This window comes from Poeciliopsis prolifica, unplaced genomic scaffold (genome assembly GCF_027474105.1).
Source record: "Poeciliopsis prolifica strain line A6 unplaced genomic scaffold, Auburn_PproV2 SCAFFOLD001, whole genome shotgun sequence".
Classification (NCBI taxonomy): Eukaryota; Metazoa; Chordata; class Actinopteri; order Cyprinodontiformes; family Poeciliidae; genus Poeciliopsis; species Poeciliopsis prolifica.
The window spans coordinates 20717579-20743991 of NW_026562376.1; the positions used below are offsets into that span (position 1 = coordinate 20717579).

The 26413-nt window shown below is 43.3% G+C and overlaps 2 protein-coding genes across 8 annotated transcripts in view; both read right to left on the reverse strand.

The window, feature by feature from the left end:
* Nucleotides 1-7348, reverse strand: part of LOC129358499 (filamin-C-like) — a 28623-nt gene extending 21275 nt beyond the window's left edge. Inside the window, exons 1-4 of one of the 2 annotated variants that reach the window (XM_055027595.1) lie at nt 6536-7348; nt 3159-3407; nt 1274-1371; nt 132-282 (exon numbers count right to left, since the gene is read on the reverse strand). In XM_055027595.1, the coding sequence (XP_054883570.1) occupies nt 132-282; nt 1274-1371; nt 3159-3407; nt 6536-6911 (874 nt within the window). In that variant the 5' untranslated portion in view covers nt 6912-7348. The remainder of the gene's footprint in view (nt 1-131; nt 283-1273; nt 1372-3158; nt 3408-6535) is intronic. The other variant, XM_055027603.1, reaches the window with a different exon arrangement.
* Nucleotides 7349-14459: 7111 nt separating this feature from the next.
* The window catches only part of LOC129376914 (coiled-coil domain-containing protein 136-like), a 35254-nt gene continuing 23300 nt past the window's right edge, over nt 14460-26413 (reverse strand). For all 6 annotated transcript variants that reach the window (XM_055056830.1, XM_055056986.1, XM_055056622.1 and 3 more), the window contains exons 3-9: nt 23012-23086; nt 21835-22137; nt 20837-20954; nt 20228-20504; nt 20002-20133; nt 17399-17511; nt 14460-14574 (exon numbers count right to left, since the gene is read on the reverse strand). In XM_055056830.1, coding sequence (XP_054912805.1) covers nt 14562-14574; nt 17399-17511; nt 20002-20133; nt 20228-20504; nt 20837-20954; nt 21835-22137; nt 23012-23086 — 1031 coding nt within the window. In that variant the 3' untranslated portion in view covers nt 14460-14561. The remainder of the gene's footprint in view (nt 14575-17398; nt 17512-20001; nt 20134-20227; nt 20505-20836; nt 20955-21834; nt 22138-23011; nt 23087-26413) is intronic.

The window sequence follows — 26413 nt, forward strand, 5'->3', positions numbered from 1 at the left end:
CACGACAAAATATTACCGTACAAAATCTTTGACATTTTTAATTTAGCTTATTTTCGGTGCCTTGCATTGACAATTTACCCCCTTTAACTTTTCAGCATTTGGACAGAGAAGTCAGGCTCTCGCTTGCATACCTGGTCCGTAGGCTTTGACCTTGTCTGGGAAAAGCTGCTTGGGCTTGAGAGGAGCGCCGGGTTTCAGCTTGGCCTTGGGGAACTGAGACAGGTACGTCATGACCGAGTGCTCGTCCACATCTGGGTCCACGATTTCCTCGGGGGCGATCACCTGAAACCCAGAATGTGCTGCAGGGGTTAATTGTTCAAACTGCCCAGGATGTTTCTGTGCAAAGGCATGCTCTGGTTTTCATTTAAAAAAAAAAAGAATAAACGAATGAAAACTGATTCTTAAATGAACTGTATGTCATTTTCAACAAGGGTGTGGATTACTCTTTCGGCATAATAGAATTGGATTTAAGGATTAAACGTATTTATTCTCTGCACCTCTGACTTCTCTCTCTCTCTCTCTTAAGGCACTTGTTTGCCTGCGCGTTGCACAGTGGCACAAAGCCACGCTTCACAACGGTTATATTTAACCTTAGGACAACAGGGTTAAGCCACCATGGGGGAATTTATCCTGAGCCAGACCTCTCCCCACATCTACTTAACAACACCACACTGCATTCCAGTCCCCTCCACCAACAGGCCTGCAGAGCCGTGACATTACACCACTGGCTATCTAACACAAGCAAACGCTCGCTGGGAATAGATAACAACGTCTCTTAGCAAAACAAGTAAACAGACCCCATGGTGCCCATTGTTATTCAGGGGAACGCTTACAAATGTACATGATTTAGTTGCCGGCTTGGAGCATGTTGAGAAATCTCACAACAAATTTGTGAACTTTACCAAATAAAACGCAATCGCCCACCGAGAGGTACAAAAAAAGAGACGATGGAAGCAGTTGGAGGCAGAGCTAGGTAATAAATATTTCATTTCATTCTCCGGGATGTTATCCTGGGAAAACACCAGCCTCAAACATAATCCTGATTTTAATTAATAATTTTTTTTTTGTTGTCTTTTTTGTCTAATTAGATGTTTGCACTGGCAAACTGTTGGCTGCTTTGGGTTGCTTGGAGCTTCTTCTGCGATTTCATTCTTGACTTCAAAGAGAACAAAGCAAACAGCCCTGCTTCTGTTTGTTGTTCGCGGGTGAGAGCAGGTTGACGGTGCTGAGCGGCGAGCCACGCCCCGCGCCCGCCGTCCGGCACGGATCTTACCTGGGGCACGCCCAGCCAGTCGTCGGCCTGTTGCATGGCTTCTCTGGCATTCTGCACGGGCTGATTGGGGTCCCACTCTGCCCAGTCCGGACACAGACCTAGCAGGAATGCAAAAGAGGCCAATTAGGAGAAGGCGCGCGCGACCGGTCTAACGAAAGGCAGCCGCTATAAAAAGGCCACTCAGGCTTGTCAGTGCTATCTCTGCAGCGTTTGTACGGCACTGCGAGACTGGCTGACCTTACCCACGCCGCCCTGCTGCAAGCGATTCTGTATGTGTGACAGCGGATGTCTCTATCGGGAATTCACAGGAGGCAGCGTCGACAGACACAGCGGTGCGCTCGCTGCGGCAGAGCCTCGCACGCTCCGGGCTGCTAATGCCTAAATTGGATTAGTGCTGGAAATGGAGTGGTCACTCGCTCAGAAGGCCAATGAAAGCGCGCCACAGAATGCTATGATCTGATCAATATTGACACAGGACCACTGGACACATGGGTTTCTTTAAAAAAAAAAAAAACAGTAGCGTATCATTCAATAAATTAAAATATGGGCTTCGTTTATCAGATTTAAAGTACTTTCTGTTGTTAAAAAGTTTTTTATATTTATATATTGGTTTGAAGCAACATGAAAATGATGAAAATCATCATAATTAGCAGAAGTAAAGACGTGTGATTAATCGACGGCGTTTGCTTCACTTAGTGACAAGGTTCCTGAAATAAATGAGTTTTTAAATAATATTCTCACTTATTAATGGGTCTGTACTCTGAAGCTGTAAACGTAACATAAAGAAGAACTATATATGGTTAAAAAAAAACAAAAGAGGAATTATCTATCCTGTTGTTCAGCTTTGTCAAAGCCTGGGTAGGAAACATGCTTTCATCCATCTGAGTTAAATCAGAACTTTAGTGTTTCTAACTCGGACCCTGTAGGTTCTGATGACAGAAACTTCCAGAGTTCTAAATCTCACAACGAAATCATGTCAAGTACTTCTGTAGTGGTCACTTTGCAAAGGAAGGAAGTATAGATGAGTTGCTACAACCTTTGTACAACAGCAGAGGGAATAAGTGCAAATGTTTAATCTATGATCAGTTTGGCGACACACATCCCACAGTGTTCCAGACTTTTGCAGACTGCACTGAATCCCTGCACTCAATGGAGCCACCTTCTCATCTTGTCTAAGCACCAGCAGATGAGACAAAACCGACCTTGTATGGTCATTGCAGCAGCACTGTGTTTAAAAGATGCGTCTCCTCAGATCAATGGCTCCTATAAACACAGTCGAACACGGTGTTCCACGTTTGTCACTCCCCCACTTTGCTCTCGCTGAGGCAAACCCGAGGGAGGACTCACTCTTTAGCATTCATTGTTGGAGGCGAAAGCCTCGGCTGGCTGTTGATCAACTCGGCGTCCTTGTGGTCGCTGGATCTGAGGCTTAAGCAACTCCCTATGACAGATTACGCTGCATTTTGTTGCAGCCAAGCATCCCCCCTCAACTCCCCTCGATGGGAGAGGCGGAATGGTGCCCACATTTGGGGGTGTTGTGCAGCACCGAGGCTATAAACACTGACGCCAGACTTGGGCCTGAGGGCTTTGTGACACTGGAAGTCAAATGGTTTAGTTATTATGGAACAGCTGACAGGGCAACACTCCCAACGCAATCAGAAACCTCCTTTTAAATGAAACGAAACCCAAAATGGAGACTCTATGACGATGATATTTGAACGGTGATCAGTGATCACCTGCTTATAAAGTGACCTGAGATGGCAAAGTGGGGTTTGAACTCCTTGACTCAGAAAACACTTGAGGACGCCGGTGTCATCAAGGGGTTAAAGCAGACAAAAGGGCAACTGCGCCGCACATTTTCTGACTCAGCGTTTGAGCTCCTTACCCGGGGCGCAGTTGTCCACCAGGGCTCCGAGGGCTTTCCCGTCGCGCCAGTCGCGGTTGAAGTTGTTGATGGGCAGCTGCGGCACCTTGTTCTGAATCCAGCCCAGCAGGCGCTGCTTGGGGGTCAGCTTCTTGGTCTCCTCGTCGTCCTCGTCGTCCCACATGGGCATCGAGATGGAGTAGTGGAGGATGAGCGTCCATATGAGACCCAGGATGAGCTTTAGATTCCCGTCCACAATGGCTTTACTGTCTGTAGAGAGACAACAGAGACAACGGGGTTCATGAAGGGCTGAACCGTTGCGCACATTTGGACAATCGAACGTATTTCGAAGTATTTCATGCAAAGGATTTTCTGAAAATCTCTCTTCCTTGCAGGTCTTAAGAGACGGCCACTCTATTTTAAGAAAGAAAAAAAAAGATGAGGTGTAAAGAATGCAGCACTCCTCACCCCGTACCCACTGCCCCCCTGCTCCTCCAGGCATTTTCTCCAAGACAGCTGTCTGGCTGAAGACCCTGTGACAGTTTGTCAAGCAGTCACAATAGTCCACTCTGAACGCAGTGACAGCTGAGGACGTGTGGAGAAATGGATCTCCTCTCTGCATAAATGCCACTTGGATTTCAATTACCTCCCTAAAGTTGCTGCGCCAGGGAGAGATAAATCAAGTAGGCGCAGATTAGAGTCCCCTCGCGGCGTCCACGCAGCTCATTTCCAAAAGTTCTCAGAGGGGAAGAAGTTTGTCAAAGAGGCTCGATGAGTCGCACTCTGAGGCTGAAATTCAGCTATTAAAGCCAAACATTTGCGACCTCTGAGGAGTTTGGAAACTTTAAGGGTATTCTTTCCTCTTCTTCTTTTTTTATTGATTAACAAAGTTGCTTAACTGAGGACGGTTTTTCATGTCGCCCGCTTCGCTTTTCAGGCGGCTGTGTTTGATGTGTCGCCCCTCGACTGGCAGAGACAGGTGCGAGCAACGCCTGTCTGGCTTTACGGGTGACCGTGTGGCCAAAGAGGCATCCATCATGCCGTATCTGGTTACACGCCCTGACACATGTGCAACGGGTGATTCTGTTCGGCGTCCCCGCCGCAGCGAGGCTCAAGGCTGTATTTTCGGAGGGCTCCCTTCTCTCGCTAGAGCGTGCCAGGAAGTATAATGCCGGCGCTTTGATGATCACACCTTTTTTCCGTCAAAGCAATATTGACCTAGGGCCAGTCGGGCTGTGCAGCGGGGATAGCAGAATACTAAGCATGAGACTCATCAGCCATGAGGAGCAGCGGTTAAGGTGTAATCTGTGATTGTGACCTTTGCTCTCCTGTGATCAGCAGCGGGGCTGCAGATTGAATCTGGCCATTTGCAATCTGTGTACGTACACACACACCGGAAGGGCGTGCGGCGGGGGTCTCTCCTTCACAGTCCGACGGCCAAAACCTCAACCCTGCCAGGAATTTCACTGAAATGTGGGAGCAGCACGAAAACAGATAAATGCTGTCAAACTCTTAAAGGTGCTTCCAGGAAATCGGTCCTTTCCAAGTCAAAACTCCAACTTTGAACAAGTCTGACTCTTTTAAATCAGAGACAAAAGGACCTGCAGGTTGGCTGATCAACTTTGGACCTAAACAGAAAATGTTTATTCTGATTTACGCATCAAAGCACCAAGCTCGATCTATATCCGATTATAGTTAGGCTAAAACAGAGCAGATCAAAGTACACGATGCGGCTCAGCGCATTTAAAGACCAATAACAGAAGGAGTTCTTAGTTGTAATGCATTTATTTAATGCGTTTATCCATTGACAAATCTGGTTTTGTTCTGATCAAAATTTTAACTTATTGGTTGTGATCAGAACCCATGAACGAAAAAACCGGCCTGATGAAGTTTTTAAGCCGTTCGACTGGCGTTCAACTCATTCTGCGCTCCATTTAAATCACGCCTTTGTAATTCTGCGGATGTGACGACTAACACATATATGGCAAGCTGATACGACCTGTGTGTCAGTCCCAATGGACTTAATGCGCCCGATACGCACAAGTGCCGCCGATGGCCTTAGATCGCCCAAGACGGGACCACCCCGCCCCCACGACCAGCCAGACGCAGCTGCGTTTGTGAACGTGTGCGTGGTGAGACTAATGTCTGCGTAAAAACTGTATCATTCTCATTAGCACAGCCTTGATACTTTTCCAGCCCACAGCTCAGCACACTGCAGCAGCAGGAGTTAGTTCAAGCTGGCAGAGCAGCCGCTGGGTAAGGGACCCGATCCAACTCTGCGACCTCGGTGACACGTCCTGCAGTAACTTTCCAATAAGCTCCTGACCCTCAACTCAACGCCGTCGACACCAGAGGCCCCTGAAAGCCACGTCTCTGTTGCCTGACACCTGGACTAATAAAACACAGAGGCGATTATACCTTCTTTTCTTTTCTTTTTTCTATCTATTATGTTTAATTTTGGATTCCACAGCTAATTATAGGTCAGCGCATGCTTATCTAAAGTGACCAGTACGATGCGCAGTCTGTCTAATACGGCACAGCACTCTGTAAATGCCATTGCAAAAGTGAAACATGGTAATGGTAGGATCATCCTGTGGGATTACTTTTATTTAGCAGCTACAGCGAGGATACTTGAAGCTGATTGGAAGATGGGTGGAGCCCAAATAAAGAAACCTGTTGGAGTCAGGTGATGAAGGTTCACCTTCCAGTGGTACGACGACTCTTAAAAAGACAACATGGTTTAGATCAAACTGATTGAGAACCACTACCCTGATGGGCCTTGTGTCGCTTTTAGTGGTACTCAGAAGAAATGATGTCATTAATTATTGGTAGAGTATATACAAGCATAGCAACCACAATAGTGAACCAATAATTGGTATCAAATCAGACAATAAACTGGTTCCGGTGGAAGTTCTTATCTGATAATTTCCCTAAATCTTTTTATCTATTTATTTAATTATTTTTACCACTAAACCAAAGGTTACACGGAATAGTGTGACTGATTAACTGGACCCAATTCAAGGGAAATAATGACAAAAAATAATTATAAAATTTTCAAAACAGGTTTTTAAATGTAAGGCGTCCATGTTGGATTTATAGGTCGGGATTGATGAGAAACCTCAGAACTTTCCGACTTTTAGGTACCTTCCTGGTAGTTTCATTTCTGTATTTTATTTTATTTTATTTTTACTTTAAGCATGTAAAAATTGGACCCATAATTAAACTGCACCCTTCAATACTACATACAAAAACCAGTCAAGCTCATGTTGCATAAAACAACATGAGTTTCATGCAACATGGAAATGTCAGCTGCCTCCATGTCCTTCCAGAAGGACTGGTGGAAATAGATGCATAAATAACAATCAGAGACACGATGACCTGCAAGGTCTCCAGCTCACCTATTGAGACCAGTTTGATGTGCTCCCTGTCCAGGAACTCCAGCGCCACGGACACGTTCTCCAGCTTCATCTGGCGGAAGTTGGGCCTGCTGTGGTGCTTCCTGTACATCTTCTTCTGACTCAGCACCTCCAGGAGCGAGATGAGCTTCAGGCCGTCGCTGAAGTCCCTCTGCAGGTCGGCGATGGTCTTGTTGACGCACTTCAGGTGCTCGTTGCACCACCGGGTGAAGGTGTTCTGCTGGATCTTCTTCCACGGCGCGTCCTCGGCCAGGTCCTTCTCCGTGGCGGGCATCTCGTCGTCCTCCTCGTCCCCGAAGTCCGTGGCCTGGTAGTACTGCGGAGGCAGCTGGTCCTCGCCGTAGTTGTTGCTCGTCATGATGGCCCTATGCGCGTCCACTTTCTTTTCTTTTTTTTTTTTTTTTTTTTTTTTTTTGTTGTTTTATAGCTCGGAGGTTGACACCCAGGTGCGCAACCGCGATGGAAACTTTTAGCGGGTCGATGGCAAAAAGTTCAGCCGGGACTGAGCGAAGGATCCTCTAGATTGGGGAGGAGAGGAGAGAAGAGGGGGGCGTTAGATGATCCGGTGAAGCGGGAGGCTTTGCTCCTTTTGGCACCTTCTGGAGAAGTTGTCCTGTGAGGATTGTACTTGGAGACAGAGAGAGATAGAGAGAGGGGGGAAAAAAAGGAAAAATGAAAAAAAGTAGTGGCTTTAGAGGCAGGTGAGCTTGGAGCGGAGCGCGTTCAACTTTTGCATGCAGAGAGGAGGACGGAGATGGGGTTTATAAAGGGGCCCCGGGGCCGCGTCACTCTGCGTCTGTGATCATGGTCTATTTGTTAATCCATGAGGAAAACGGGAGGAGTGGGTCGTGGGGGGTGGAAGGGGGGGGGGGGTACTGTGATTGGTCAGACCCCTGGCAGCGCAACAGTTGTGGCATGCGCCTTATTTTTAGGAACTCCAATTCGGGCGACTGAGAGGGAGGAGTGGACCGGGACTCACTGACCGATTGTTGTGGATGTGTGTCAGAGAGACAGAGAGAGGGGAGGGGGGAGTGAATGAACAACTAGACTAAGAAAAGAAGGAGTAGTGAGTCCCTGGGGGCCACAGGGTTTTCATGTCACAATTCAAGATTTATTTTTTTTTTTTTTGTTTCTATCTCTCAAATTAAAATCCTCCAGTGAGTCCTGCAAAGAAGAGAAGACTGTGGGTTTTAAAGAATGAGGTCATTATATGAGGTGACTGAATCGTGTGTCTTCCAGCTATCTGCCACCACAGTGAGATATGCATCTCAAGCAAAGGTCAGCGAGTTCACAGAGGCTTATGAGATTATATGTTGCACCATATGGGTTATGTTTAAAAAATAATAATAATAATAATAATAACTCCCCGTTTGGATGGGCAGATTCAAGTTCTCGTGCTTTGCAATCGCAGAAGAACCCTGCAAAAGGATCCAGGGCCCTTTCGCGTTTTGTCTCGGTGTGAGTCGGCTGCACGCTCAGCGAATTGCAGAAAAAGATGCTCTGATCGGAGAAAACTGGCGTTCCTGGCCTACAGGCGGGACGTCCTGAATGGTGCGACATGGCGAGGGCGACATGGCGATGGGCAGCACGATGCCGTGTCTTGTTTTTCTCCAACAAACAAACAAAACCAAATTGGGGCTGTGAAAGACTTGAGGCTTCACCTTCCAGCAGGATGAACGTCCTGAACACACAGGCAGAACCATTCCAGGTTACTTCTGCTGTTGCGTTTTTGCTGCACTCATTTCACACCATCAAACCAATTCTGAGGAAACACAGAAAGTCGTTTTCACATCGGGATTTTATTTTCTAAGGGAAAAATCTGTCCAAACCAGCCTGGCTCTGTGTAAAACCTGCCCCATCCGTCTACGATCATAAGTGAACTGTGAAGAACAACAATAGCAGAGTTCAGATTCACTGGCCACATAACAAGGAGTAGGTTCAATGATAATGAGCACATCCCACACATGGAGGCCTCAGTCCTGGACGCGGCTGTCGTAGGTTCGATTCCCTGCCCGGTGACCTTTGTCGCATGTCTTCTTCTCTCGTTACACATTTTCCTGTCAATTCACTAACAACCAATTAAGTCCACTAGAGTCATGTAAAGAAATTCAAGAACAGATAAGAAACATTAAACTGGAGCAGGTTATAATCCCACATCCAAGGCTTTGGTGAACCACAGTAGGAGCCATAATGGTCTGGACTTATTGAGTGCTTTATCAAGTCCAGTGGACCCAAAAAGCACTTTAGGCTACACTGAGTCATTACCCATTCACACACTGGTGGTAGTGAGCTACTACTGCTCTTGGGTCTGGTAAGTGAGGCTGCCATGCACCAGAGCCACTGGGTTCTCTGATTGCCACCGGTCGGCAAAATGAAGTGTCCTGCTCAAGGAAACAAAGACTGGCACAGACGGAGTTGGGACTTGAACCAGCAGCCCCTTGGTTACATACTTACACACTCTCACCACGGTTGCCAACCTGATGACTTTATTCCAAATGAAGTGTCAAAGTAATTGGCCTAGTTAAAGTGTACACTTAAACTCTTTCGCTAAAACTCCTTCACAGCAACGTAAAAACCAATTTCTGGTTATAACAAATGCTTTACGGCAGCTAATATCACCATGGATTGGCACAACCAGCTACTATGGATACATTTTACATATAACCAGGTTGGCCTGGATAGAACTGTTCTCGAGATAAAGGGAAACCATTCGCTGAAAACATTTTGCATTTACTCAGGTTTTTGTCTGACGCTAAATAGATATGAGACGACATGTCCAGTTCAACGATTACAAAATTGACATTTTTGCAGGAATAAATCGCATTTTCGGAGCAAAAAGCAGCTTCTGCACCGTGGAACTTTGTTTGGTTGAATTTCCAGCAAGTGAAAGTGTCATCTCCACATTTGCTCACTGACAGCACTGTGAGGAGGCAGTACATAAGTTTATATATAAAAATATATATATATCTTGAGGAGTCAGTAAATGTTGTGTTTGCAGCAGGTCCTGGGATTGTCATGGTGTCGTGACTCAGCACTGGTTGACACCAGCTGCCAGCTCCAGCTTGGATAAATAAGTGGGAGGTAAGAATAACTGTGACACATGCAGAAAGCGCTCTCAGGAGGGGGGCTTCAGCGGCGGGGCACCCCGGGTGGGTCTCCTGAAAGGTCACCTGATACCACAAAAGCGTTTGAGGTGCTTCTTCAAACCCTGCTTTCTTGTTTTACTTCCAGCCGACGTCGGCACAAAGCGGTCGTCTGATCTAAACGCGCAGCGTGTAGTCACTGAAAGTTGAGTCAGCGCCTCTCTGAGGGCTCGGCGGATGTTCAGGTGTCATCCTCTTCACGCCGAGTTTGTTTCCAGGCGGAGTACTCACCTCCTCACTTTCAGCCATGACGCAGCCGGAGGGGTCACAGGAAGGCCTGGCGCAGGCGCCGGAACATTCTGCAGTGACAAGAACCGCTTAACGAACGGAGATACGCCACGAGCTGGAAGACTTACACAACCACAAGAAAATCTTTAAAAAAAAAAACAGCTTTAAAAAAATAATCACAAGACGTGGAAGCATTTGTTGCTATAAACTTTTAAAAATATCACTTGAACCAGACTGGTGGCTGCATTATGCTGTGGGAAATGTAAAAAAAAAAAAAAAGTTTGGATTCTGTTCTCAGACTTCGGGGAAAGTTGCTGTCATTTCCATTTGTTTCCGTTTTTCCTTTTGCCGCTATATTTTGCGAGTCACCGTTAACACACACCCTTTAAAGCTGTTCTAAATTATTTTTATGTTTTAAAAAAAGCCCATAAAAAACAGAAGTTTGCCAGAATGTATTTTCATTCATTCATCGTAGTTTCACAAATACAAAGTTGCAAGGCTTCCCGCCGCCATAAAAGGCTTCTCAATGTTTCAGCTCTTCTGCTGCAGAAAAGTGATCAGAATGGTCCAAAGCTCAGTTCATTCATTTTAATAGTCAAAAAGTGATGAAAATAGAGCAAATAAATAAATAAATTGCTGAGGTTCATCTGTTAATCTGGCCTTTTGACTTTTTATCTTTAAAGTTCGCCCGAGGCGTTTTTCACTATCTGCCTCGCACCTTTTTTTAATTAGCTTTCCCCCTGTTTGCCTGTCAGTTGACTGTATTAATTATTTAAAAAGGGATTTGGGGTGAATTTGCTGTGCAGATAGGCCCAGGGCCATAGGCTATTTGATGAGCCCATTAAGACACGTTTTAATCCTTTAGCTGCAACTCTGACACAGAATGAGACAGGAACCTGATTCAGGATCCTAAGGGAGGTTTGGCAGACTTGGGTGGGGGGGAGGAAACTAATTTACTTTAAACCTAGGCTGGCTTTTTACACAAAGCTGCACATCCAGGGTACTTTCGGATAATTAAGATTCCCCTAATCTCAGCAAACCCATGAGCTGTGTATGGTGCGGTTCTGAGGCCTTGTCGTGAGGCGCCACTTCCCCGCAGCACTGCTTGCGTCCAAACTGCGCCTGCGAGATCGTGTCACGTCTGCGGAGTGACGGCTATTAATATCGGTACGACCCGTGTGTGTAACGCGACGCCTTCAGAGGCACGGCTCCTGCTCCGGCTGACTGTTTTTCATGAATGGGACTCCCGGACAACCTTGGACCTTGTGAGCATGACGGTCGGTGAGGTCAGCCGCCCAGGAAAGAAAGTGGCCCTCAGACATCATGTGGGTTGGATATATTTATTTCCTCGACTCATTCGCAGTGCAAAATAGACATCCGGGTAACAAAATAGCCGCGACTATATATCGGAGACAAACAATGCAATAAATGTGCAAAAAAAAAAAAAAAAAAAAAAGCGTTAAGCTTCGAAACACTGTGCAACATTGACGCTTCGCAAACAATAGTAGGAACTCTGAGAGACAATAAAAGGAAAGACGATGTCCTACATTGCCTGACAGAGGCGTTTATACCAGTTGATCTATTCCACATTTTTTGTTTTATTTCAAAACACAGACTTTTAAGGAGTTTCATGGGGACTGGGTAAGACCGACTGGGTAAGACAACATGCTCTTGTTGTTCTTGGAAAAGAACAACAAGAGCATGTTGTTTTTCTGCGCTCAGAACAGAAGTTCTGTTCTGGGCGCAGAACAGAACTTTTTCACCAACAAGCGAAACACCGTGTGGCAGAAAACCAACACTGCAGGTCACCCTGAATGTACCAGCCCCACTTTGAGACCCGGTAGGGGCAGCATCATGCTGTGGGGAGTGTTTTTCTCCAGCCTCTTGCAGTTTTACAGAGGGAAATTGGCGAAAGGCTGTGGCCAACAATGACCCGACACACACAGCTGGATGTGCAAGAAAATAATTTGAACCATTTTTATTTATTTTTTTTAGAATGGTCCAGTTAAAGTATGAATGCAATTGTGAGTCTGTGCAAAGACTTGAACACGAACGTTCTCCGTTCAACCTGACTGAAGCTTCGACGGGTTGCAAACGTTTTCTTTCCGCTCCATGCAGTCTCCTGCGTTGGCCCGTCACAGAAAATACCAGAGATAAAATGCCGTTTGTGGTTTTTAGTGACAAAACGTGGAGACGTTGAGAGTGAATGTTGGCTTTTGCAAGGCGCTGAACATAATGCAATATTTAATAGGACTTCGGTTCGTATTACAAGTGGGTCAAGTAGTGGCAGCTGCAGTCCTGCGGCACGTGTCTACTTCATAAAATCTCATTGAAGGCAGATAAAGCTCGTTAAAACTCTGTTTGACAATAAAAGTGTCTGAAATTCAGATGACTGACCAAAAAATAAATAAAAAAGGACGGTTTCATGTTGGCTAAATGCATGCGACGGCTGCCAGAGGGATTTTAAGAAAGACGTCTGGAAAGTAGTCCCCTGACTAACGATACCATAAATAAACATTTACATAGCTTAGAGTTTGGCTATCAAATATACAACGCTCTTTAAAATAGAATCAACTTTCTACAAAGCTAGTACAAATGGATTTAGGAAAGAACTCTCTCCCATAGTACTGCATGTTGCCTCTATTTACAGGAAATAGAAAGGAACCAAATTCACATAACCGACATAAATATAGTTTTGTGCTTCTATGCGTTTCTAGCATGCTTTGAGTTCGAAGCGATTGTCACAAGAAAAAAAAGAACATTTCACAAATGTAAACAATGTCCTTTGATTACATACAGAATTCAGCAGTAGATGATGCTTAAGATAGGTTTTCTGATCTCCTTATGTACAAGATTCAGACACAAATCACGTCCTATTCTAAACTTCTAATAGATCCTCAAAACAAAACATTTGGTACTTTGTCAGATCTTCACACGTGAAGCTGGCAGTAATCCTTTTCTAACTGTACCTTTAAAAAGCTGAGGAGGTTTCATAAACATCTAGCCAACTATAGTATTATATATATATATATATATATATATATATATATATATATGTAGATACATATATATTACATGAAACTGAAATGCGTCTCAATAAATTAGAAAATCATCATATTATCGTCGCGAAGATCGTAATTATAGCTTACAGCTGCTGCAAACCCAAATTCAGTTTCTAAGAGTATTAGGAGATTGCATAAAACTAATGAAAGTACTGTTTCAATTCAGAAATGTTGAGAAATAACTGGGAAGATTACAGAGTTGTTCAGCAGACACTGACAGAAGCTCGCAGAGTGCTCTACGCAAGTCCACTGGTGGAAAGTTGAGCAGAATGAGAAATTGTGGTGCTAAAAGTTCCTTGAATTTGGCAGCATGATGAGGAACTGAATCCAAGATGCTTGAGTGTAAAGCGTCTTCCCAAACTATTCTCATAGTTTGGGAAGATTGTCGTCTGCTGGTGTCAAAAAGTCCAAAATTGGCTCATTCTTCCCTCTGCTGACAAGCTTCACGGAGATGCAGATTTCCTCCCTCGCTGCCAAATCAGAAGCTGATTTAATGACCGTGACTGGTCAGCAAGCTGGCCTGACCAAAGGCCCAGAGTGAATCCATGAAGTGGCAATAAGACGCCCTGCATAGGACACAGCGCTGTATTTAGTGGGTTGACTTTTCTGCACTAAAACCCATTTATGAGACAAAAGCAATATTCAAGTTTTCAAATAAACAGAATTTTGGGTTTTCCTCAGCTGTAAGCCATAATCATCCAAATCAACAAAGAGACATCAAACAAATTCCTCTGTGTGTAAGTAATCTCTAAAACCCCTGAATTTGCCCATTTTTCAACTAAATCACTGAAATAAATGGACTATTTGATCCCGTCCTTCATCAATTAGACCATTTTCTGGGTGGGAGTTTCTTCAGAAAGCCGATTTAAAATGTTTGGTAAGGAAAAACTTCAGAAAATCTCACTGTAGGAGTTTGATGCAGAAAGTTCGAGAACTCAAGCGAGAGTGCTTTGTTTCACGATTGTGAGTTAAAGGCGAAAGAGGAGCTGACTTCACCCATCAGAGGATCAATATTGGAGTTTTGCAATAAAAAGAAGAGATTTATAAATACAGGAGTGCAAACTGACTGGATGTCACGTTTTAAGCTCGCTTTGTTCAAACTTACAGACAGAGGATTATTTTTCATCATTATCAGAAACACCTACCTGACACAAGACGAAACATAAAATTAAATTATTCAATTTTACAAATTAATTACATCCTAACTAGGGAATAATAAGAACGAGCATGTCGCATGTTAAAAGAGAAGAAGATCATATCCACAGAGGACTGTCACAACACAAGCGTACGTCTATTGAACAGATTAACTTCTCGATCGGGCCGCAGCGCTCAGGCCGAGCCCGTCGTTCCCAGTCCGTGTTTTCGTGTACCGTCTCGCTGGAGAACAAACTTCCCACGTTTTCACGTGTCACGATGAAATGATTTCTGTTCAGTCGGCTTAGGTGGCGAGAACGCAGGCTGGTCCGAAGAGGACGTCCGTCCCATCCAATCAGCACCGGACGAGAGCTCTCAACAAGCCGGCCATTGCCAGTAGCAGGGCGGTGGCTGCGGTGAGAGTCACAATGGAGTTCCAACCTACCTCACTCCCCTGAGGGGACAGACAGAAAGACAGAAAGTGTTAGGACATGTGGGGAAGTTCTGCGTTTGCTCTCGTTCTGGTGAAAAGTTTGGGAAAGCCGGTGATCCGTCTAAATGTACATTTAAATGTTTGTCTTTAAGTGTCGTGCCTGAGCAAAAACAAACTCTAACATTATTCTGGATGGATGTTTTTCGGCTTAGATCCAGCTTGTGAGCATAACCCATACATTTTCAACGGAGTTGAGATTTGGGCCATTTCAGAAGCTTCATGTTCGCCTGCTTTTTCTGATCTTTTTATTTTTTTTATTTGCTTTTGCGATCTTTGTCCTGTCGGAACAAGCAGTTGTGCACAAGTTTCAGGCAGCTACTAGTTGGGCCAAGAGTTAGAAACAGTCCTGCTTCTTTATTTTTTGCATACACATTACGTAGCATGACAGGACGACTCGTATCAGAACCCACACCATGATGCTGCCACCACCAAATCCGGCGGTGGATGCAGTGACTTTGACTCTTCCTCTCGCCTCTTTACGGACAGCTGATTCAAACTCTACTAACCATAAAACCTTTCTGCAGACGGCAGCTTCAAATTACGGTCAAACTTAAACATGTTGAATTTTGATCATGTTTTCTCTACTTGGTCTGCAGGTCACAGTTTGGGTCCGATGGGAAATCGATCATTTTTGAACCACTGCTCAAAGGCAGGTCTGTACAAGACGCCATAAATGAACCACTTCATTTGTGCGGATCCAATTCTTTTGATTCAAAGGACTTTTTACTTTTTTTTACAGTTCCGTTGCATCGGTAAAAGTCTGGAAAGTGTGACTTTCACACCCCACAGGGACTGAATATTAACTTCTCGCTGGAATTGTATTCAAGGATTTTACCAGGACATTTAACGAATAGTTCAACATGTTTAGAAAATCTGAATATTTGTTTGGGAACAGACAGGAACTCTAAAGCTTGCAGATCATCACAGTTTCAATTAGATTACAAACACTGAGGCAAATCCAGGCATATCAGACTTCACCGGTTGTGGTGAGGATCTCAACCCACCCTCACAAAACCACTAATTATTGTTTTCAGATTTCTGCCTGCGTTCACAACTCGAGCACCCAGATGTCTTTAGCTCGGCGTTAGCCGAGACAAGTGTAGCCCGGGCCGCATCGTCGCACACTCACTGACAGAAACTGCTTAGACGTCTTCCTCAGCTCTTAACTGAGTTCATTAGAGGTCAGGTTACAACACCTGACAGAAAAATGACCCAAACCCACCACACATGAAGAGCAACTGGACAACACAACCGCCTCATGCTGCACACGGGAGCCAAATCGCTGTTCATCCAGCCTGTCCAAACTTGGGCATTTAACGCTTTTTGCCAGTAAGTGAATCATTAAAACGTTGCCAGCAGCACTGCTTTTCTGTCTTTCTTAAAGCTGCTAAACATTTTAAATGCAAAGTAGAAGAGCCTTTTATTTAGTCAATATATGAAGACTTCCAAGAGCGATAGCCAGGGATTCACTTTAAATTTAACAGCAGCAAAATCTTTAATGAAAGTCATCACATCTCAGTTCTGAATATTACGTCACATTGACACCGTTGCCTGATTAGAAACTGCATTCAAGACAAAAAATTAAGACTTTTTATGAAAATAAATAAATACATAACAAAAACAGCTATGAGCATTTGTTTTAATCCATTGATATGGATATTTAAACATTATCTTGTCTATTTGGTGACGCACATGTCATGAGGCGCACCTGGACCCCTCTTACGGTGTTTTGATGCCATCTTTTTACTTAAACACAAAATAAATGTTTCAGAGGTCACGTTTGTGGACGGCACGTAAACCGAATGCAATAAAAGTTCCTATTGTGTCGTGCAACAGTTGAAACGATCAAAATAAAGTTGACGACAAACCTGTAAACTTGATGACGTCATAATTTTTGACTCTTTTTATCTAAAACTCGAAAGGGCATTTTGCAATTTAGAGGGAGGTTTAGGTTTAGTTCTGATTTGTCAAACTGCCCACCCGTCCTGCCATGTTGAGCTTGCATCATAAAACTCAATCATAACATTTTGATTTTCTGGATTAGGATTAGAATATTTCAAACATGCAGAACAAATTCAAATCACAGTCTTTCAATAATCTGTCAAAGTTGACAAAAAAAAGGAGTGAAGTTATGAAACAGTTGCACCTAAAATTATTCAACCACCGCTGCAAATTGTTTGCAACAAAGTGCTTTGATTAATTAAATAGACATAACATTTGACATGTAATAATAATAATAACAATGCTAACAATTATAAAGTTTATATCTTGGCACAAACAGGAAAAAGGAGGACACAACTCGTTGATAAAGACCTTGAATTTTTGTGTGCAAGGCTAAATTTAAAGGAATAGTGCCTACATCATCTGGAATCAAGATGGATTCAGGTTCAAGAAATCCTGATTGGAAAATGTCTGTGAGGACGCTAATGCTTGAGCCTCCCAAAATCAGGACAACAATGGTGACTGCAGACAGCCGTGAGCTTGCATACTTACCAAATAAATACGATTTGCAGAAGTGATTTGTCTCATTTTCGTAAAACTGTTTTAAAACTTTTTGCTTCAAGATTATTATCCTCCTCTTTTTTCTTTCTTTTTTTTGCCACAATTGAGTCATTTCTTTACTTTCTTTTTGAATTTGTTATTTAATTAGACACTCAGCTCGTTTGCTTAGCACTACTGGAAGATTTTCTATGAAGCATCTCAGGTGACGTTTCGTTCGGATGTCCAGATTAGCAAAACAAATAAACAAAACAATACATCAGGTAGAGATAAGCTCCTGCCATACCTTGCTCTCTGGGACGCCAGCTCCGACAACCAGCACCAGACCACAGCCACAATTATAATCATTCCTACGAAGGGGATGGAGAGAACAGGGTGCTCAGATGGATGGATGAATCTCTGAGGAGGGAACAGAAAACAAACACAAGGGCCATGGAGGTGACGGGGGTGAATGAATGGATGACCTGATAGAATCGAAACAATAATAAACATACACTCCAGAACAAACACACACAAAATAAATGAGACATGTTCTAATGCTGGGATTTGCACGGGGAAGGACAGCGATGGAGCAATTTGAACGCCCTATAAAGCAGACAATGCGTAACTTTACGATGGCATTAAGCATTAGGTCAAGATGAGAATGTGTGCTCAGGATTTGCGCGGCATTTGTCGTCAAGCATGTGATGGTTTGAAACAGAAAGACGAAACAATGTGAGGGGGGCAGTTTCGTTGTCTCTATCCTCGTTAATGCAGCTAATTTGTCGTCTGACAGGCTGAGAGGTCATGGACATTCAGAGAACAAGGACAGCGTCAGAGACGGGCAGACAGCTTGACACGACGCAGACACACTGCTTCAGTGCTGTTGAAGACAAAACATGAGGTTTTGTTTTTCGTCCTGCTTTTGTTTTGTCTTTGAGCACCAATGGGTTCAGTTTTTACCTAACTGGTCCCAGATTTAGAAGATGAGTAAATATCACAAACAATAAATAGTCAGGAAACATGTGTTTGGTTGGTTTATTTTCTTGTTGTAGGCGTTGAAAAGCCACAGAGTTTGGTATGTAGTTTGCAGACATAAGATTTCTACTCTCTCTCTCTCATGGCCAAACGTCTCTTGGTCGGTCATCTGGTAAACATGACCAAATAGCAGAATGAGCTCAAGTAATTAGTTTTCCTTTCGGCTCAGTTTCGGTATCCAAACTTCAGCTTGAGGGTCGTTTGTGTGACTCGCGGCTTTATATCAAAATGCTACTATCTTAGCCTGCCACCACATGCAAGAGGTGGTGTTCAAGACAAAGTGCTTGTCTTTGTTCACACTTTTGTCTTTGTTCACACTTTATGCTTTCATTGGATGTTTGTTGCTGGACAACAAAAACCTTTACTCTAAAGTTCGCAGACTTCCGAGCACACATTGATTGCATTTAGCTAAATATTGCAAGCGTTTCTGAGTGTAGACAAAACTATTTCTCCACCATTCAAATCATACTTGAGGAGATTCTGTTTTAATAAGAAAAAAAACATAGAATGTGTTAATTGATTACTCTTCTACAAAGATTTGAGTGCTTTATCTCCTTTCATAAAATGTGGTGTGAAGATTGAGCAGGTAAATATATAAAAAAAAAATCTCCCTTGAAATTATTTTCGCAATTTCAATTTAGAAAAATGTGAATTTCTGGACCGGAAAGTAAATGTTTTTTAAAGGAAATAAAGCTTCAGCATGGACTGACATTTACTTCTATTAAATAATAATAATAATAATAATAATAATAATAATAATAATAATAATAATACATTTTTCTATGTCTTTGCTCAACAGTATAGGAGAGAAATCGGGCTACGTTAGCATCAGTGCGCTACAAACTTTTTGTCATGGAAAGCTCAACATCCCCACGCTCTGAAAAATTGTATAACACATTAATATGGAAATTAGACTGTTTTTAACTTATTTGTTGAAATAAAAATTGTGCTAAATGGAATATTTAAAAAAAAAATTCAATGGGTGTCTAAAATATTTTGCTCATCAAACTTTATTTGGTAATCCATAATTTATTATTATTATTTTTTCCATTCTTATTTTTATTTAATAGTGTTTTTGTCCATCAACAGAATTCAAGCACCGTCGTCACAGAGAGGTCAGGACACAGACAGCGTGGACGTGAGGGGACGATTTCCCCCCGGCCCAAAGAGGAAAACAAATGCTGATATGAGCCGACAGGCCAGACCGGTTCATATCAGAACATGTATCTCCACAGAATGGGACACATAAAAAGTGGGCAACACACACAGGATACGAGTGGGTGCTATGCGTTAGTTGTAGCTGCAGAGGAAAAAGCATTTCTTTCATTATGCAGAAAATGTCTGGTCAAAAAGCTACTTTAGAGTGCATGCATGTCATTAAGAAAAATGCCAACATTTTCTTCAGAATTGCACTGTATATTGTCTTATAAGCATATTCAAACCCCTGGAATGTTTTCGCAAGTTTTATTTGGGATTTTATGTGACAGTCCAACATAAAATAGTTAATAATTGTAGAGACAAACTATGCTCTATGCTCTCCTCGGCACTAATGTCGTAAATTGCCTGAAAAAGTTACAAAAAGGAGCTGTGCCCGCAGCAAAAGAAGTTTCTGCCAAATATTGACTCAGCAGTGATGAATAAAAACAGTTTTCAGAAATCATTCAAATCCAAGAATTCTTATCCTTCCACTTCACAATCTCGTCAATCTCACATAAAATACCAATAAAGTGCACTGAAGATTTTAGTTGTAATTTGTAAAATCTAAGGAAAAAAAATGGGTATAGGTATCACTGAAAAACATAACACATACCGAACACCAATTTGTAATTCCTGTTGTCCCCATTTTGACAATGACGTCTGGTCACTCCTCACCTGAGAACCACCTGACAGCTTCTGCAGCTCCGCCTTGCAGCGCTGCAGCTCCTCCTCCAGCTCCGCCCTCTCCCTCTGACTGCTGTCGTACAGAATCTGCAGCTCCTGCAGCTCCATCTTCAGACCGTCACACTGGGGGAGGGGGCGAAAAAAAAAAGACCCAACATTTATTTTGTGTTTTAAGATCGACTGACTTGAATATGAACGTCTTGCCGAGGCGTCGTACCTCTCTCTGGACCTGCGAGGCCTTCTCCTCGGCCTGCTTCAGCTGGTCTCTCAGTGAGAAGATCTCCCCGATCCCGCCGCTCCAGCTCGTCGGCGTCACCGGCTTCCCGTCAAAAGAGATGTTCTTCTGAATGGAGGCATCCACCAGGCGACAGTTCTCAGACTGGGTCATGGTCATGTAACTCCCGGTCGTGACCTCACCCGAGCCGGCCTCGCCCTCCTTCACCTCTTCGCCCTCCGCTGCATCCTCCTCTTTGAGTGACAGATAGACGCTGGAGCTGTGGAGACGTGATTCAAAAACGACATTTCCAATTCGCGTGGCAGAATTTGCTCAAACACTAAACGGTTTAAATCTCAGTTGTTTCCAGTTGCACATCAACTAATAACATTATTTCGGTATTTGTGCATCATCCAGCTAGGTTTATTTTTACAGCAAATTTCAGCAACAAGGCCGTTCTGTGGTCTTCCACACGAGCTGCGGTAAGTAAACAGGTGGGAGGTATTTTTTCACATGACACATGGCAGCGCCTCGGGGTAGTATTCCAGAGGGTATCCCCAACAGCTGATGCAACGAGGACAGCTCGTGATTGAGCAGCCATTGACCTCTCACCAGGTTCTCTGTCTGTGCAGCAGCTGCAGCTTCTCTGTGAGCCCCCTGTTGTTTTCCTTCAGGGTCTGACACTCCTCCCGCAGCATACGGCACTCCTCCTTCAGAAGGTCCACATCACCTAAAAGAGACGACGGCAAAAGGTCAGGAGACAGAAGGGCTCACATTCTGCTCATGAAAAAAACATACTGATATCATCGAAGCCTATTAATAGACTATGCATGCCTTAGTGTTCAAAGGAATGCCTACTTTTTCTCTTATCCTTGGGAGGAAAATTAGTCAATAATAGGTGATGAATTACCAGCTGTTAGCATCAGCAAACTGAAAGTTTTGTCAGTTCTCCACTGTACAATGAAAACCTGCAGACGAAGCGCAAACACTGGAGCTGCTGGGTCTGAGTGAGGAGGATGGTTGTAATGGTGATGCATCGTGTTAGTTTTCTTCCACACAGAGTAACGGCATGTAAGCCAAAAGTTTAGCTTTGGTTTCATCGTCCAGCCAGAGCGCTTTCTACCACATGTTCGCCATGTCCTCTGTTTGCGTGAACATAAAGTTAGGCAGATTTTTTTCTATCATTGAAAAAGTTGAAACAATCAGAGAAAACTATGAGATCTCCTTCCCTGGCTCAGCCGCTGAACCCAGCGGTGAACTCATATGTCCCTCCCTGTCATGACTTCATGTTCCTGGTATCCAAATGACACACATGCGCCACTCCCCTTCCCAACAATTTGCAGTCACATCTGTCTGACGTATTATTTATTGAAGCCTAAAGCTGATTAATGTACTTGACAGCAGGATGCTAACATGATGTGAGGGAGGACTACCCAAGCTCTTGTGTTTATTTTGAGATTCTTTGTGGTTTTTAGAGAATAGGATACATTTGATTTTAAAAGCACGTCTTTCACTCTGTCTCTCATTGACATCAGATCCACTTGTAAGCGTTATTTGTGTTGTATTTTTTCCTCTTTCTGCACCACACCGATTCCTCCTCACGTCCTCACCCTCTCTCCTCTCGGCCTCCCGCCGCTGGCTCTTCATGCTGATCTCCGCCCTCAGCGTTGTGATCTCCAGCTCGTACTCCTGGGTCTCCTCGGTCAGGCGCTGCAGCTCGGCCCGCCTGCGGCACAGCTCCTCCTGCAGCGACGCGATGTCGTTCTCGCGCTCGGCGGCGGCCTCCTCCGCCGCCTGCTGGAGCAGGAGCACCTCCTCCTGGGCCACGCGCAGCTCCTCCTGGGCCTCGGCCAGCTCGCTCTCCTTCTCCTCCTCCAAACTGTTCATCTCCTCCTGCACGGAGCGCAGCTGGGCTGGATAGAGCGGGGAGATGTTAGTCTTTCTTTATGGAAGGCATGTGTGTGTGTGGGAGAGGCTGTGCGTGTGTGTGTGTGTGTGTGTGTGTGTGTGTGGTGTGTGTTGTGTGGTGTGTGTGTGTGTGTGTGTGTGTGTGTGTGTGTGTGGGTGTGTGTGTGTGATCTCACCTGAGCTATTGCTGCTGTGGGTCTGTGTGTGTTTCTGTGTGGGTGGTGTGTGCTTGCAGAATGCAGAGCTGATGTAACTCAGTGTAACTTTATAGATTTTTCAAGATGAAGTTGGGATTGTTCGGTAATTACAGGAAGAGAAAATACTCTGCTGAACATATAACTTAGATTTCTACATACCTTTGAGATCTAAAAATATTAAAGGCTTTATAAACAAAATTTATAATTAGTATTATTATTAGTAGTAGTAGTAGTAGTGGTATCTATATTTACAGTGAAATCTTCCCTCTTCTCAGAAAGATGAACTGATTTTTGCACTTCAGACTTTATTCACTTCAAAGTTGTATTTGAATAATTTTTGACAGTCTAATACAAAATATCAAATACGACAACTGTACAGCTTTTTTAAAATATATATATTTTTTCAATTTATTACAGAGGCATCATCCCTGAAGTTTTGCCTATTTATCCTCCTCCAGCTGGACTTCTATAACACTTCTGAGGTAGAAAATATTGGTTGGAATGAGATGATTCTGGCTACCCGGTTCAGTTCTTTGAGCAATTCCTTGGGCACCATGAGAGAGAAAACTTGCATAAGGTAGAGTACAGTATAAAAACTTTCTCAGTCTAAAATGTTAGTCCAGAGAAAGTGACATGACAAACTAAAGGATTTTATCTGCTGAGGTTTGTGTTTTGGTGATACCTTGTAGATTCTGGATCTGCCGAGTGAAGGCCTCGGCCTGATGGGCGCTGGCCAATCGCTCATCCTCCAGCAGACCTGAGGACATGTGAGAAAGAAGAGATGGAGAGAGTGTGAAGAGGTGAAAGAAACACACAACACATCAGTAGGCCAGAAGGGAGAGAGAGAGACTCGATAAGCTGCTGGAACCTGACGCACGACTGGAGGCCACAGTGAAAACCTTCGGCATGTTTCTCTGTTCATATTCCTGTCATAGCAGCAAATAATAAGAAAAGTTTGATTTGCTTTTGGTTGCTATTTTCACAGATTTATTTCACTGCTATTTTTAGTTTGTTTTTCTCTCAGTAAAAGCTTTTTGTTCCTGCTTGCATAATCTGTGCCAGCTATGGCGTTTTCAACCAGAGTTGTGGGATTTAGTGCCGAGGACAGAGAGCAGACTGCTCAGGCTACAACTGGGTGAAAGACAGAGAAAACGAAATGCCTCAGGACAGCGCAGACCCTGTATAAACATGACAGGTATTATAATCCAGGCAGTATTGAGTTAGCAGGTCTCTGTGGCTCCAGCCCTCCCTGCTGCTGGTCTGAGTCAAGGTCACATGTCTTATTTAATGCAACCCAACGCCATTTTTAGATGGTTAACAAGTGTGTTGAGTTTCAAACGCCTCTTTAGTTTGTCTCACACATAAAGTCCAGACCTGTCCACTTAGAACTGAATTGAGTTTTGCATGTTTTTTAAGTTGTTTTTGTTTGTTTTCTTTCACTTTTAATTACATTTTTGTTTCATTTAATTTATTCTTAATTAAATTTTGAAATGCCATTTTTATTTACTTATCATTTTAAACTTCTGTCAAATAAAACTTTTATTCAAAACCATGTCAATGTGGTCCATTTGCCGACATCTTTCCCAACGTTCATACTGATGTCTGCAGTTACGGGCTTAAACTGTTTCACTGTTCAAACTTCCTGTTTCTTCTTTCAAATGAAGGCAGGGTTTTATTGCAGCAGATCTGTTTTTTAAGAGAGATCAGATTATTTTCTTAATATGGTTTTATTATCCAGAACAGGTATAAAAGGCCCAAGGCGAGTATCTTAATATCTACAGCCAATATAACCAATCTGAGTCAAGCTATAAAAAAGAAATAGAAAGTGTCCCGTATGTCAGTTTTAGGGGTTTTATTAAAAAATTATCGGCCGTTCCCCAAGTCCTAAAAGTATTTCAATCTAACACCAAGTGTGCTAAACCAGCCATGCACTGGTTGATCAGGTAAAGATGTTTAATAGTTGCAGCTGCTGGACAAGCACCTAGCATTAATTTTCATCATGTCACATCCAATGGGAGTTAGAGAAGCAGAAAACACACGTCAGAGTGGGCCTGGGTTTAAAGTCAGACGACCACAATCATGGAATGTTGCCAAAATATGCGGAAGAAAAAACAATGTATAAGTTAAAATGTGTATTTATCCCTTTTTCTCTCTGTTATGCATAAATAAGATCCAGTTAAACAAATTGTTAGAGAACACAGCTGAACGATTAGTATCATGAAGATCGAGGAGCACCGAAGACAGGTTGAGGATGAAGTTTAGAGCAGGATTATAATTGTGCCAAGTTCTGCTTGGTGAAACATGATGGTGACAGCATCATGCTGTGGGGAGGGTTTTTGTCTGCAGAGCTAAGGAGGCGGAAATCCTGCTATCAGCCGGCGAAAGACTCAAGATATTCAAACCAGACCTAAATCCAAATGACTATCCTTTCAAAACCTCTAGGTTTTACTTGTGCTTCAGTAAAGTATTGACTCAGAGTGGCTGCAAACAAATTCAAGCCGCACGCTTCCAATTTTTATTTTTAAAAAACTGGCATCACATTGTCAATTATGCACCACTTTGTGTCAGTTTACCAAATGAAATTTGAATGACTAACCTAGAAGTTCAGCTAAAGCGGGGAGGGGATCTAAAATAGATCAAGGCACTAATTATGTAGATTACTGTGAGATTTAATGGCTGCTGTTATGATCTGCAAACACAAAGTGTGCGGAGTGAAACACAGGAACCGTTCATTCAGAGCAAAATCTCATTTTTTCAGGCAGAAATTAAAACAGGCATTAAAATACCATTTACTCTACCTTGAAGCTTTTGCTAACATGCCCCAATGTGCTTCGGTATCTAAAACAAAGATGACGCCAAAATATAAAACACACCAAAATAATGAATAATCTTTCCTTCTTTCAAACTGAAAATCATTTCTTTTGTGACCCGAGTCATGCAGAATTACCAAAGTCTCCAAATATGTCTAATTAGCTTCGCCTTGATAACAATGTTAGAGAAAAACGCATCTGAATCGCCCCAGTGCTACCCACACCGAGCCTCTGCTTGTTCCTGACTTAACCCACAGCCATTTGTCACCGCGGTCCAGGACACTTGGTCTGGAAGCTTCTCTCAGTGGACACGTGGTTGTTAGAGGACCGCCCCCACCACCGCCAGACAAACCACTGAGCTCATGGTGAACTCTTATGCTCACACTCATAAACACAAGCTGAGCTCAGAGGGGCCTCATACCTGCGGGCTTAACTCACTGCGAGGCTCCCCCAGCATTAAGACCATCATTTCTAAGGTGTGACACAACGCCCTGTCGACCAGCTCTGAATGGTGGATCTGGTCACTGACTGCATTTAAATGAGACTGATCTGCCTTTAAAGGGAAGTTCAGCTGTTCAGAAGAGAGACATATGTTTTTTTTCTGGGTTTTTAAGTCATTTTGGGGAAGTTTTACTTTTGCTTGTTGGTCTCAATAGGCATCTTGTTCAAGTAAACCTCAGTCAAAAAACTTAGATGTTTTTTTTCTCTTTTTTTTTACTATATATAAAGTATAGTTTTATACCTAGATAAACCGAAAATATTGCTCAAAATATTCTATTGGTCAGATTCTTTTTTTTAGAGAGTTAAATGTTATTGGTCAAAAACATTCATTCTTCCTTTATCTTTCTGGACTAATACCCTTTGTATCTAAAATACAATCCTATATTTTCTGCAATTTTCTTTAAATTTATATTGTAGGCAGAATTGTGAAGCAGAATGAAAATGATAAATGACAAAAAATACAGACCAAGCAAAAATATGAAAGGGAAGTTGTGCATTTGTAGTCAGCCCCCCTTTACTCAAACACCCCTTAACAAAGCCGAGGGCCACCTGCTGTTCTCAGAAGTCAACAGGTGTCCACCTGCATTTAGCTCCAGCCGTCGTCTTATTAACTGTCCCTTCTGGATGAACACATCCCCACAGCCTGATGCTGCTACCAACATTTATCACCATTGGCTCAAGATGATGAACAGCATCCAAGGTTTTGAATGACTGCGGTCGGCAGCCGTTCATCCATCCACTGGCCGCGCTTTTGAGTTAAAAAATGTTGAAAG